Source organism: Protopterus annectens, chromosome 9.part0, assembly GCF_019279795.1.
Source record: "Protopterus annectens isolate FY-2018-M chromosome 9.part0, PAN1.0, whole genome shotgun sequence".
Taxonomy (NCBI): domain Eukaryota; kingdom Metazoa; phylum Chordata; order Ceratodontiformes; family Protopteridae; genus Protopterus; species Protopterus annectens.
Genome location: NC_056743.1, coordinates 1,027,125,198 through 1,027,139,222, shown reverse-complemented (window position 1 = coordinate 1,027,139,222; position 14,025 = coordinate 1,027,125,198). Strand labels below are relative to the sequence as shown.

General features: G+C 37.2%; 1 protein-coding gene across 1 annotated transcript in view; it reads left to right on the top strand.

Annotated features, from left to right (window-relative positions):
- The first annotated feature begins 740 nt into the window (after nucleotides 1-740).
- ASIC1 (acid sensing ion channel subunit 1) overlaps nucleotides 741-14,025 on the top strand; it is a 1,036,985-nt gene continuing 1,023,700 nt past the window's right edge. The window contains exon 1 of the mRNA XM_044083819.1: nucleotides 741-1,710. Coding sequence (XP_043939754.1) covers nucleotides 1,147-1,710 — 564 coding nt within the window. The 5' untranslated portion in view covers nucleotides 741-1,146. The remainder of the gene's footprint in view (nucleotides 1,711-14,025) is intronic.

Sequence of the window (14,025 nt, the reverse complement as noted above, 5' to 3'; positions counted from 1 at the left end):
ACTGTTCCCCTAAGCATACATATTATTACTGATTTATTTCATTTTTAACTGGTTGAGCCCACTGTATACAAGTGTCCATTTTCAGGGATAAACAGGAGCTCAGTCTGGTTAATTCATTTGCACAGAGTCACAATGTCAGAAAATGGACACTGAGGGAGTCATTCCTTAGACTGCAAGATGCAGCTGTTTTAACAGCTTATAGATTTAATTTTCTAAATTAAATGATTTAGATCCCTTCATTTGTAGTATACTGTTTATCATAAAAGTATCTGTTAAACACATCTGCATAAGCTAACTGCCAAATAAAAAAATTAGCAGTATAATTAACTATAAAATCAAAACAAAAGAATAAAAAACAGAATTGGTCAGAGTTGAGAAACAGAAAGAAATTACACCATCACCAGAGCTGTAAGTAATTTGACAAAAAGTATAAATATAACCATTTTGTCATTTGATCGAATAGCATAGAAGCTGAACATTTTCAAAGCATATCTAGATAGATATCAATAAAATAGATTTTTATTTACAATGGAATTGGTTTGCTGTTATTTGCTGATTAATCAGCAAGCACTGTTGTATTCATTGCTGGCTTTCTTCAGCCTGCCACTATAAACAGTGATGCAATTACACAGACTTACTGCAAGAGGGCACCAAACCTCTAGCTATATTCTCCACTGCTGTGTTTGCAGGCTGCTATTTTGTTCAACCTGTCTGCATGAGCTATCCCAACAAGTGGAGCCCAGAAGAGCTAAGCGACGAGAGAGAAGCTGCAGTTGGGAGTTCCGTGCAGTGATGGAACAGGATGACCGAAAGCTGCTGGGGGGTTTCAAGACTTGCACTTTTTAAGTGCCATCCACAGTTGAACTCCTGGATTTCTTGATATTTCTCCTCTTAGATGAAAAACAAGCTACTGACTCTAGGAGAGAAAAGCTGCATTGAAAGCAGCCTCCCCATCTTTCTGCCTGTCTCTGTCACCCTCCCTCACACTCTTCCTTTCTCCCTTTCTATCTTTTCTTTCCCTTCAATTTGTTTTGTGCGTGTCTTTTCTCTTTCCTTCTGTACAGTTGTATTGCTGTGAAGGTAGTGGTTTTTATCTGTCTTTCCAAATAATGGGAAGGGTCCCAGTGCTGGAGACACTTAAATAATATGGGCCACCTGTCCAAAGAGAAAGATTCTCTACAGGAATTTACCAGGATTTTACTGAATCACAGCACTTTCCATGGGATTAAGTACATTTTCTCAGGACGGCTCTCCTGCTCACGCCGGATCATATGGTTGTTGGCGTTTATGATATCTCTAGGTCTTCTTTTCACATGGTCTTCAAACAGACTTAGGTATCTTCTGTCGTCCCCAGTTCATACTAAGGTCCATGTAGTATATGCTAAGAACCTGACATTCCCGGCTGTCACTATATGTAACAACAACTTGCTACTATTGCGACGGATGACCAAGTCAGACCTATACTTGACTGGCTACTGGCTTGGATTACTTGATGAGAAGCTGAAGGTTCGACCAGTAGCTAGAGAGATTTTGAATGATGAGCGCTGGAAGTGGTTGGAGAAGTTCTTGGATTTCTCATTCTACCTGCCCCCTAGGGATAAGGACAATGTTATGTTTCACCTTATAGACCGCCTCGGACATCAGATTGAGGAAATGTTGTTAGAATGCAAATTCCAGGGAGATTTGTGTGGACCCCATAACTTCTCAACAGTGAGTCTCCTCTATGTATTTTTACATGTTTCTTCTTAAAAGTGGGTGCCACATTATGAGCTACTACTACAAAGTATAACATAAATAGACCTAAAGTCACTTCCAGTCACTTAGTGTTATAAAATTATATATATAATTTATTCTAAGCTATAGTCCATTTTATATATTTCCTTCATATCTTATTTAAAGCATCAAGTGCATTTGTGCTGAACTGCATTTATACTTTCATAGCCATGGGACAGTAAATGCAGTGTAAGCTGTCTAACTTGAAGCTCTGCTGTGTAAAAGTCATGGCTGCAGGAAGAGGGCATTTGGATGGCACATTAGGGTATGAGTATTTTGAAAGATATGCTGTGATGTGACAGATGCTAGTATTTGTGGTGTGAGGCTTAGCAGTATGCATTCTGGGAAGTATCACTTCTTAAAGACTGACATTGTATTCCAGCATGAAGAATCACAGGAGAAAAAAAAACACCAAGTTAGTGTTTAACTCTTACATGGCAGAAGTGCACAAACATATGCTTAGCCCAGTGGCTTGGTGGTCACTCATTCTCTGTAGTTTTAGGGCAGGCTTGGCTAGTTAAGGTTGTATGAAGACTTTAGCATGACGTTCCCTGTAGTAAACAGAGTCAGCCATGATGTGAAGGTGACAGGATTCAGGTTGTACTATAGCATAAACAAACAGACTGCATTTTCTTCCTGGTATGTCATGACAATAAAAAGCATGTTCTTAGCTGCTTGTTGACACTAAAATTCACACTACTGAATTCATTAAATGCAGGACTAGGTGTTCAGGATCTAAGAAGAGAGGAATTACTTACCAACAATGGCTATTGCATTTTAAAGTAATTGTATTTATTTCATTTTTTACCAGGTAGCTGACATTACTAAGACCTCATGCAGTAGCACCGAAAGGGAGATGTAGAAACAAGATAAGTTGAGATTGCTCTGTCACACAATATACAGACAGACATTCAGTGGATTCAAACCCGGGTCATCAGTTTTGTTGCTTATATATCTCCACCATATAAAACAACCTCATACTAAAGTATTTTGTTTGACTGCATGCCCTTTATTCTGATAATAATAAGAAGGGAGACATTGTGATGTCAAAAGCTGTAAGTGATCCCAATAATAATCAGTGATAGGTATCTTCACCATTCCAGCAGCATAAGCACCGCACTGATTGGCCCTTCAAATTAAATGTAAGCACAAAGCAAGTGTCCTTTCTTTGTAATGCCTGATCGCTTTGTAAGCTTTGGAAATCTTTACATGTATCATTGGGTTCAACCTTAATGACATACCTGCATATCACAGAACTGAATGTTATTGTATGTGACAGAGAAAGATGAACAAATCTGCCTCTGTCCCCATTGATATTCCACTTGAGTACATGCATTAGTTTCCACAGTGACTCTCCTTTATTTCTGTAATATGTCTGTCACACATCAAGTATTACAAAACCGATTGCTTACCCATTTCCTTTCTGTCTTGGTTAATGGCTTGCTTATGTAATAAACTTGATGTACAGTGAATTTCTGCATAGGATTTGAAAGTCTTGTCTTAAAGAAATACTGCATTACATTTAGAAGACTAAAATTAACAGTGAAAAATCAACAATAACAAACACACTGTAATTTTTTACCTTTATGGGGTTATGTGCATGGCATCATCATAGGGCATTCTATAGAGCTTAAAGGAGATATTCAATAAATGTTTAAAATTTTCCACATCTAAAGTGGATTTCTTAAGTATGTACTGGTTCCTAGCCATAATACATTTAATCTATGCAGGCTCTTACTATATAATTTAATTGTACTTTTATTTTATCATTGGAGTACATTACAGAAGCAAATGGTTATTTTTTTTTTCAGGTGAACTGGTAGTACAAAGTTAAATGACTTGTTTGAAGTCACACATTATGAAAGTGAAGATGACAGGACTCAAACCTAGGATTCCAGATTTTCAGCAGTGTCTTTACAACTAAAGTATATTCCATCTTTGTGTGTATGCAGTATAGTTACTGTGCTGCTAATTTTATTTATTTATTACTTTAGAGTCAGGATGGCATTCTCACTAATTAATAACTAAATTTGCTGATGTTTTTTTGGAGAGCAGGGATGCTTGGTTTTTGAAGTATTTGAGCTATGTCTTGTTAGTAAATGAGTGGCAGGAGTATTATTCTGTATAAAGTTTTATTCTCAACTGTGGGAAACCTGTACAAGTACTGATTTCAAAGAACTATTTACAGCAGTTCTAGAGCATTTTTTTGCATGTAAATTTAATAAAACAGCTTGCAAGAAAGTACTCGGGATGCATCCTCAAGAATGTATTTGACTTTCCTTAAACACAGAAAAGCACAGATGAAGACACATGATTTGACGCCTATGGACAGATGCACCTGATTAGACTGTATATCACATGTAGGTGGGAAAATATTCACTTGACAGCCTTGCTATAGAGTAGTGCCACTGTGTTACATTATACGCCATGGCATACTGAGATATGACTTGTAGGATTCAGTTGCACTTCCTGAGAGAATAGGGTAACTCATCCTGAAGCCTCATGCCATCTTAGTATGTTTGAGTATTCATTAGAATTCTGCAAAAACAGATAAAAACAGATGCATATTATTTCTTTGAAGAAAACCAGTTTTCTGATTTATTATAAATAATAGTTTGTATGATCAAACATGGCAGATATTTCCTGCTCTTGTACCAGGGATCTTCCTTCATTCATACTTAGCAATCAAGTGGTCTCTATGTTGATTAATGTAAACATATATACACTTTCTTGAATCTTACCCATGATTAGTAGCAGTTAAAGTGCCAGAGTGCCAAGTACAGAAAGAAAGCATGTTTTCTGACTCCATGGTCTTACAGTAACATCTTGCAAAGTAAGATTTTTTTGTTTAAATTTGTAGTCCCTCACACCACAGTAAACAGCATGTGGGAGAATCCCTGCCACTCAATTAAATTATTCTGGTACCAGTCTCAGACCGTTGTCTTGTCACAATGACACATCACCACTGCCTGGAAGTTGGTCATCCTAAGTGGGAAATGGAATGTGCATTCTTACACTTGCCTAGTGTCTAACACTCGCTTTTAACCTTCATGGTACAGCTTTGCAAACATAGGAATAGGTGGTGACAGGGGCAATCATTATCATTATATGATATTCAATTTGTATGCCGTCTCTCATACTCTGACTTATCACTGTCAGGCTTGGAAGTGAGATAAAAAGGGATACTCCCAAGATGCATTGCACCCCATGAACTTTCAGTTTTATTTATTTTTTTTTTCTAATCAATAATAGGCTATATGAAAGTTGTGAAATCATTGTATCCCACACAACTTTTGGCTGCAAAAGTATGCAAGCATGTTGAATACAAGTAAAGTCTACCACAATGTAAGGCTTAAGCTTTCATTATTTTAATTTATTTCATTTAATTTCATGTATTTGAAGTCAGAATGTCATTCTCAATAACAATGAATTTACTGATAGCCACAGAGTTAAATAAATATTGATCAGATAATCTCTATATAACTGCAGATGTCACCTCTTCCACAAAGAAGAGATGAGATGTTCATAAATGCATAGGTGAATACTAGGCTAACTGCTTTGAAGGGCCATTTTAAGCCTACCCAATAACCCATGACCAGAACTAAACCCTGTGCCCTGTATTTATGAGGTAAAAACCATAACCATTATGCTAAACCCACCCCATGTGACACAATGTTGAAATAATTGTTCTAATATTACCTAAGTGTAGTCAAAAAATGTCTCCACCATAATTACCCCCCCACGGGGACACACACACACACACACACACACACACACACACACACACACACACACACACACACACACACACACACACACACACACACAAACATATGCATAGACAAATACCCACCACCACAACAAAATCTGGTAGCATGAAGAGCTGAGAAGTAATGTGCCAGTCATGTTAGGGGCTGGGGTTAATTAAAGCACCCAATAGACACTTGTGGTTGGATTGGTGAACCATGCAAATGGCTACCATCTTGGCTGTCTGGGAAGGGAGACTGATGAAATTAACTGAGTATATCAGTTTTAATGATTTATTATTATAAAGAATAGTTTGTATGATCAAACTTGGAACATATTTCCTTCTCTTGTACCAGCCAGATATCTTGCTTCAGTCACACTTAGTCAGCAATCAAGCTGTGTGTGCATCGTTTTTTTTTTAATGCATGACTCCTGCCCATGAAAATATTTCCTTTCCAGCATACAATCAAGCAAAGCAAAGAAGAAATGAAAAATCCCACATTGATTTGTGTGAAGGCAAAAACTGCCATTACTCTGTCAACGTAGAATAATAGTGTAATATGCATGCGTGTAAGAAGAAAGGATAACTTTCATCCTGTCATTTATTTTAAGACATGTGTAGCAATAAACCAAAAAGTGAAAGGAGAACAGTGCCAAAATAATCACCACGAACCAGTCCAACCCAGCAGTTCATCAGAGGCGTCTGATCTAGTTTAACTATTTGGATAGACGAAAACTTTGTTGAGCGTTTATGTCTTTTGTGGAATAAAGCTGAGTTACGTGCACTAAGCTATCCAGAGTGGTTTTCCCTTTATTGTGCTTCATTTTGCTGGATATGCAGCAATGTTCTTCCTCTAATATAAGATATGCAAAGATAACTGTCTTTCTCCTTTGTAAGAAGCTCTTTCCTAAGCATTTCTTTGTTGTTGATCTGTAATACTTGAAGTGCAGTACTTAAGAGACATCACGTTTTACATAGAAATTTCTGAATAGTATTGCTGATGAATTATTTTTATTAGTGTTTTTCTCATGCAGGGTATCAGTATAGCACTAGAAACCTCACATTTCTATTTGTTATCCTACTAATATTGAGGCACTATTATCAACGGACTTTTCTCATGCCATCTTATTGCTTTCGAGTGTTTAGTGGAAATCTATAAAAAATGAAGAATGTTATTTCTTTGAAGAATACATCTTCCAATTTATGAAAGTCATGCCCCGAACTGCAGGTGAAAGCCCTTGTTCACAAGGTAGAGCAGAATGAGCAAGTCACCATGGCCTGAAATCAAGGAGGGGTGTACCTTTTAACCCACATCCCTTGTTTTCACTCACATCAATGCATCCTGGGAGATTCATGCATATGCTTTCCCACATGTGCTACCCCAAGCCAGTTTCCAGCCAGGGTGTATTCTATAAGTTTGGAGTGTAATTGCACATCCTCTTGGTCTATACCATGGAATGCTGCTGTTGTAAGAGGTGTGTCACACCCTCTTGCATCAGATGAGTGAAAAGGTTATATGTCATTGCTTAACCGCCCACTCGACAGGCCTCCAGCTGCTATTTACCTTATAAATTCATAGTCGGGAGGAAGCTGCATATGCCAGCTTGTCAGCTGTCACTGAATAATTATTAATTGGAAGATATATTCCTGCCATTAAAAGTAATTAAATTGTACACTATGTCATTATCTAGCCAGTAGTCTGAGATCACACATTGATCCTTAATGTAAAATAAAATTTATACCACGTTTTGATAATTTATGTTAGAGAAAAGGAAGTTGTAACAGGGTTAATGTTGGTTTAATGGCCTTAGCTGACTAATTAATATTTATGAAATGTTTCTCTGTTTGTTGTACGATGATATACTTTAGATTACACCAACAGTGTATCAGACACCATATGGAGACAAGGAGGAGGTTAAGCAGGAGTAGTCGGGAAGATCAAACGTAATGAAGGACAGCATTAAATGCTAACCATTGCTCAAAGCTCATATAAAAAGGTAGTTGTAGGGGGATTTAAACCAGAATCTCTGTTTTATGTGATCTGTACTGCTATAATGGAATAACATTTTTCTACATTACAAATGATCTTTCTTGTATCCTTCTATACCTTGTTACGGCTTCATCTAAAAGACATATCTGCAACTCCGTATTACATTATATACACATTATTTAATCTTTTTTGCCTTGTCTTCCTGGTAAATATTTTCAGTGATCAGTCTAAATTCTGTCTGCCTTTCACTATGCGTTCCAATAATAACTGCATTTCACAGGCTCCTGCATTTGAAGACATCTGAGGTAAAGATCATGGGACCAACATTATGAAATGATTTTTCATCTTCAGTTTGCTTGTATTCAGTGGATTTTTGTTTTATTTCTGGCTCAGATACATTTATCTTTAGAACCCATGTGCTTTGATTCACAGAACTCAAGTCCGCCGTTTGATTTCATGACAAAGGAGGCATTTTTGTGCAAAGTCATTTTCTTCTTGAGGAAATGCTGGAGAGCAACTTGTTCTGTGTACTATGTCTTCTCCATTCCTTAATCAGCTACAAGAAGGAACAACTGCCAAATCAGAGGTAGTAGAATTTTACAGGGGGCTAATATTCCACCCAAATAGTATGTAATATGATCCTGATTTTTCATATTAGAAAACAAATGGTTAAAGTCCTGGATTTAACTAAAAATCTTAACAGGATCTGCTACTCCTCTCATAATGGGTAAAAGATGTATCATATAGTTTAGAAACATTTGGTGTATTTATTGTTTGGTTACTTTGTGTGCGTATCTGTAAATTAATGTTAGAAACATTTTAATATGCTTATGTTTGCATTTGTGGTGGTATTTGAAAAAAAAAAAAACTTGATAATATTTAATTCTGGAATCAAAACAAAAAAAGTAAAAGAAATGGCATTCTTGTGTGTTCTCAATAGTCAGCTTATATTATTGTTGCATATTAATGAAAATATTTTATTATAATTTTTTACTTTCTGTTATGCAGTTGTGGCTGCACCTTCTGTCATGTGGTGGTGGTTGTACCTTCTGTCATTTGGTGGTGGCTGCACCTTCCATCATGCAATGGTAGTTGCACTTTGTGTCATGTAGTTGTGGCTGCACCTTCTGTCATGCATTGGCGGCTGCACGTTCTGCCATGTGGTGGTGGTTGTACCTTCTGTCATGTGGTGGTGGCTACACCTTCCATCATGCAGTGGTAGTTGCAATTTGTGTCATGCAGTTGTGGCTGCACCTACTGTCATGCATTGGCGGCTGTATGTTCTGCCATGCGGTGGTGGTTGTACCTTCTGCCATGCAATGGAGGCTGCACTTTGTGTCTTGCAGTGATGGTTGCACATTCTGCCATGCGGTGGTGGCTGCACATTGTCATGCGGTGGTGGCTGCACTTTGTGCCTTGCAGTAATGGTTATACATTCTGCCATGAGGTGGTGGCTGCACTTTGTGTCTTGCAGTGATGGTTGCACATTCTGCCATGCGGTGGTGGCTGCACATTGTCATGCGGTGGTGGCTGCACTTTGTGCCTTGCAGTAATGGTTATACATTCTGCCATGAGGTGGTGGCTGCACTTTGTATCTTGAAATGATGGTTGCACATTCTGTCATGCAGTGGTGGCTGACGTAACATTTTTTTGTCAGATTTCTATTTTTCCTAGTGGCCTTGTGACTCCCCCCACCTCCAGTTAAGAAACATAACCTTGGTGACAGTATTGTCCTTGACTTAAGTGGTTAAACCAGGTTCTGCCTGACACCATCTACTCATCTCTGCAGCTAACCATTGGGGACTTATATCTCTTCTTGATACTATACTTCCCAGTCTGGCAGGAGACGCAACTTCCTCATATGCTTTCAATATAGCATGTACAATGCTAATTGGAGGAAGTTAAAACAGAAAACTGCAGAAGGGACAACAATGAATAATAAAAACAAAGGAGAAGGATTTAATGGAGATACATAGAAGCATAGCTGGGCCACACAGAGGACTTGCTGAAATTGCACACCTCCATCATGTATGTGTATGCATGTATACATGAGTCTAGTTGAGTAGACTGAAATTCTATTACATTGAATTTTACTCATCTGAGACGTCAATACTGAAACCTTAGTTTAATGAACGTTCACATCACCGGAATTTTAATCTGGTAAAGGAGGCAGTTGGCCAACATGGGGAAATTTGCCCTTTTCTCCACTGCAGTGTAATCTCAGAGTTGGTATATTTAGTTAGAGGGGTGTGGGGCGAAGCCCCCTACTTGGGTAGGTTTGATATGCTGCAGTGTGTTTGTTTTTTATGTTGGCCAACTGCCTCCTTTCCCAGATTAAAATTCTGGTGATGTGAACATTCGCTGAACAACATTTTTGGTATTGTCATCTCGGTTAAATAAAATCTGATTTAATGGAATTTCAGTCTACTCAAGTAGACTTACACATGTGTATCTGGATCTTAATCAGTCTATATCTCTACTTACACGTGGTACCCAAAACATGAAATGATAGTACTGCTCATTTGACATTTCTAAAACTAAATGTGACTAACCCATTTCATTGCTTCATTTTTCATATTACTATTAATTGCACAATAAAACCTAACTAGTATTCTAAAACATGTATGCTGATTGAAGAGACCAATCATCATGCCCAGTGTAAATGAAGAATTACAGACTGGAAAAAAAATCTCGCTAAAAGCAAATGCCAAACAAAACGTTGCCAGTAGTCTGTATAAGCAGAAGCTTTATGTCACATGTAAAATAAAACAAATGTAAAAATGGTGAAACACAAAAAAATATAATGAACAGCACCTAAAACAGTCAAACTCACTGTCTGCACTGTTTTCCATGTGGTCAGTAGATACACACAGCAGATTCTGATCTACAGACTGCATGGAAAACATCTTCCAACACACTGAAGCATGCAGTACTGGTAAAATACCAAACAAAACATGGATATGCTTTTCCACATAGACAGTGGGTAGAACTGCAGAAGTATCCAATTCATACTCAAAAAAGTAGTGTAACAAGCAGTAATAAAACAAAAAATAAAGTATGTCCAATATATAAAAAATGTCAAACACATAAGAGACCTACTGCTGCTGTTCAGTCGGCTTTCTGTGCAGTCTGTGAATTCAAATACCTACAGCTTTGTTTCCACAGACAATATGGAAAGTAGTAATTACAAGATAAATGAATGTGGCATCACAGCAATGTACTGTGTAAACATTAACATGTGCATGTTCAGAACATCATTCACACCTTTGCTAGAAAATGTAAGAGAATTAAAATCCCCCTTGTACAATGCTATTCTTTTAAAAATAGAATATCTATTTCTTAAGTAATATGATCATGTAACAGCAATTACTTAATTCAGGTAATTAATTATTACTTGTTATTAATGTTAATGTTGTTAAAGTAGGATTTACCTAGGACTAGCTTTGTTTGATCACTTGGTTTCACCCTCAGGATCAGGCCATGCCAACCATGGGTAAATCCTTCATTACCTATACCCAAATGTGAATTATTGCTAAAATATAAAGTTCTCTTTTCCCAGTTTTTAGTGTGTGAGAATTTCCACCCAGTTATAAAAGTATCACAATAAAAGCCTTCCTCCTTGTAGCAGTCTAAGTTGATATGACCAGAGTAAATGACTGCCCCATCCCCCTTAATGTTTCAGACATGACTATACACAAAAGATAATTTCTTTAATTTTTTTCTCCACCAACACTGACACACACATATCACTGATTTGTATACTGTGAACTTGTAATTTTATTGGCTTTCTCTCGCAGCTTGGAATCCGTTAGCATTCTGTATATGAATATTGAATTCTATTACTAGATTTGTGCCTTATCTGAAAGCAGTCTCCTACACTGCAATGACAGTGTTATTGGCAGGACAGTCATCTGCCTTTCCTCTTATGTGTTGCTCAGCATACAGTGCTACACAATGTATTAAAGATGACAAAACAAAAAATCCTCAAACCATACCTCTCAACCTCTGAAAAATCTGGACAAAGCCTAAATGATGGGAGACAAACAGGGACAGATTTTAAATACTGCTCTTACAAACTTAGAAAGTTGATAGACTAATAGGTTTTGCATTAGCATAAATTTTCTGAAGGATGTGGAGTCAAATGTTTGTCATTATTTAATGACTTCAGTCCTCAGCTATATGCTAGAAAGGTATAGATTTTAGGAGTAGCACACCAAAACTATGAGGAGAAAATCTGTACAGTTGAGAGGTATGCCTCAAACACGTCTGTTTCTTATAGGAAGAGCTGTATGGGCCGTGGATGTCTCTGTTGTAGACAAAAACCTGCTACCTCACCCAAACCTGTTCCACCCCTACAATGTTATGCTTCTGAGCTCCAGCCAATGGACGCACAAATACAACACCAGATCCCCTTATTACCATACTGTGGTAATGAACATAGCTCCGCCCATCATGTCTAATGACGCTGATATCTTTATAAGCCATCTCAGGCAGGATGGTAGAGCACAAGGCAGCAAATGATATCTTTGCATAAAAGTGTGCAAAGCATACCTTTATACATGGATATTCTCTGTTATACTGTACTATGCCGCTATATAACACGGCACAGTTCAGAAGCTTTTGGGCTGAGTTGGGTGGCTGGAATGGATTGGTTACCAAAGTACTTTATACGCCACTGTGTACAGAATGTTCCTATGTGAAACTCATAAAGAATAGGGAACATTGGTACCCCGCCCTTATAGACCATGAGCCATCTGTATGAATCATGATCCAGAACAGAGCTGTATAAGACAAGTGCTCAGAGTGCTTTTATACATCTGTGCATTCTGCTTCAATTAACATTGCCCAACAGCAGTCTGTACATATAGTCTGCGCATAGAGAACAGCCAAATCATTGAAATCTAATTCTACCCAGAACCTAAACAAATCATATATTTCATTGTATATTGATAACCCATCCAGTACTTTTGGGTCATTCTTAATAATTATGTTATAAATGGCTTGATAGATGCTGTATTACTGATGTGGCCTTCTTTTTTGTAAGTATGCTGTTCATTCACTCAGAATGTGCACAGTATCCCCATAGTATGACACAACCTAGGCACTATAATTCCACTTATTTTGTCTTCTCGTGTGCCTATAGTGACAGTGTTATATTGCTGATTTCTAAGACTTTTTGTGGAGACTGCATCGTCTCTTTTAAACATTCTTACTGTCCTAACTGTAATTTATCAAAATGTCATTCATGGTACATTAAAACCTTTTTCTGAACAAAGTAGCTAAATTACAACTCATTGGTATATTTTTAGATTATAATTTCTAACAACATCTTCTGCTGTGTATTTTTAACAGGGTGAAGCTGTATCACCTTTTCAAGGCTGATTTGCTCACCTATCTATCTCTTCATAAGACTTCACAAACCTTGCTTTCCACATATTTCTATTTTCCAGTCTGGACTAGTGGCTCACATGTTTCATGCTACCTTCCTATACAAAATGATGCATAACTTCATTATGGTGGGATGTTGCCGTCAGTTGCGGTCAAGAATGGTAACAGGAAAATTAAGAGGTAATCACTTTTTTGTTAGTATTTAAATAAAACTGTTATTACCTGAGAAATACCCATTAGATGAAGAAAAGTAAATTGATAGGGGAACTATTCCTTAAAAGAAATGGTGTAAAGCATATTTAAAATATACAAAATAATTTATATATGCTACAGTAACAGTCTGAAAAAGAAGGATTTATATAGGCAAACCAGTGTTAGATATCGCAAGACACCAGAGTAAATTAATTTTGAAAATAGAAATATTTTCTCTGTAGATGAGCAGAATACCATGAGTATGTCAGGAATCATTGACGAAAGCACATCAAAAAGAATATGTATTCAAATCGAGTTCAGAAACAAAAAGTACATGTATTACTGTCAGGGTATATCTGAAAACAAGAAATAACCAAGCAAAGTTGAGGAAAACAGTGCTAAACAAACACAAAAGTGAGAAAACTAGTAAACAGCCAAAAAGCACTGCGGAATGACCAGGCACGAATCCGAGTGTGAAAAAACTTTAATATAACATAAGCACTTTAACTGTATCCCCGCATTTTTGTCCAACACTGGACTTCATCAGATGTTTATGTTATATTAAAGTTTTTTCACACTTGGATTCATGTCTCATCATTCTGCAGTGCTTTTTGGCTGAAAACAAGAAATGCTACATCAGTGTGTCAACTCACTGGATCTGAACTTCAAGTTTGTCTACTTAAAGGTGTATGTGGCTAGACAGCCTATGACCCCCATAATCTCTTACCTCGTATTATTCCTATGTTCATAAATAGATCGAGTGGGAACTGTCTAGCATTTTCATTCTGAAAACTTAAAAGAACAAAATGCTGTGTGCTGTTTATAGCAAACAGTTCCTGCTAATATCAGAGGAGCATCACCTTCTTTAGAACTTGGTAATGTTGTCTAGCGGAGTGTTTGTGCTTAATATGATAGCAGTTTGTGCTTAATATGA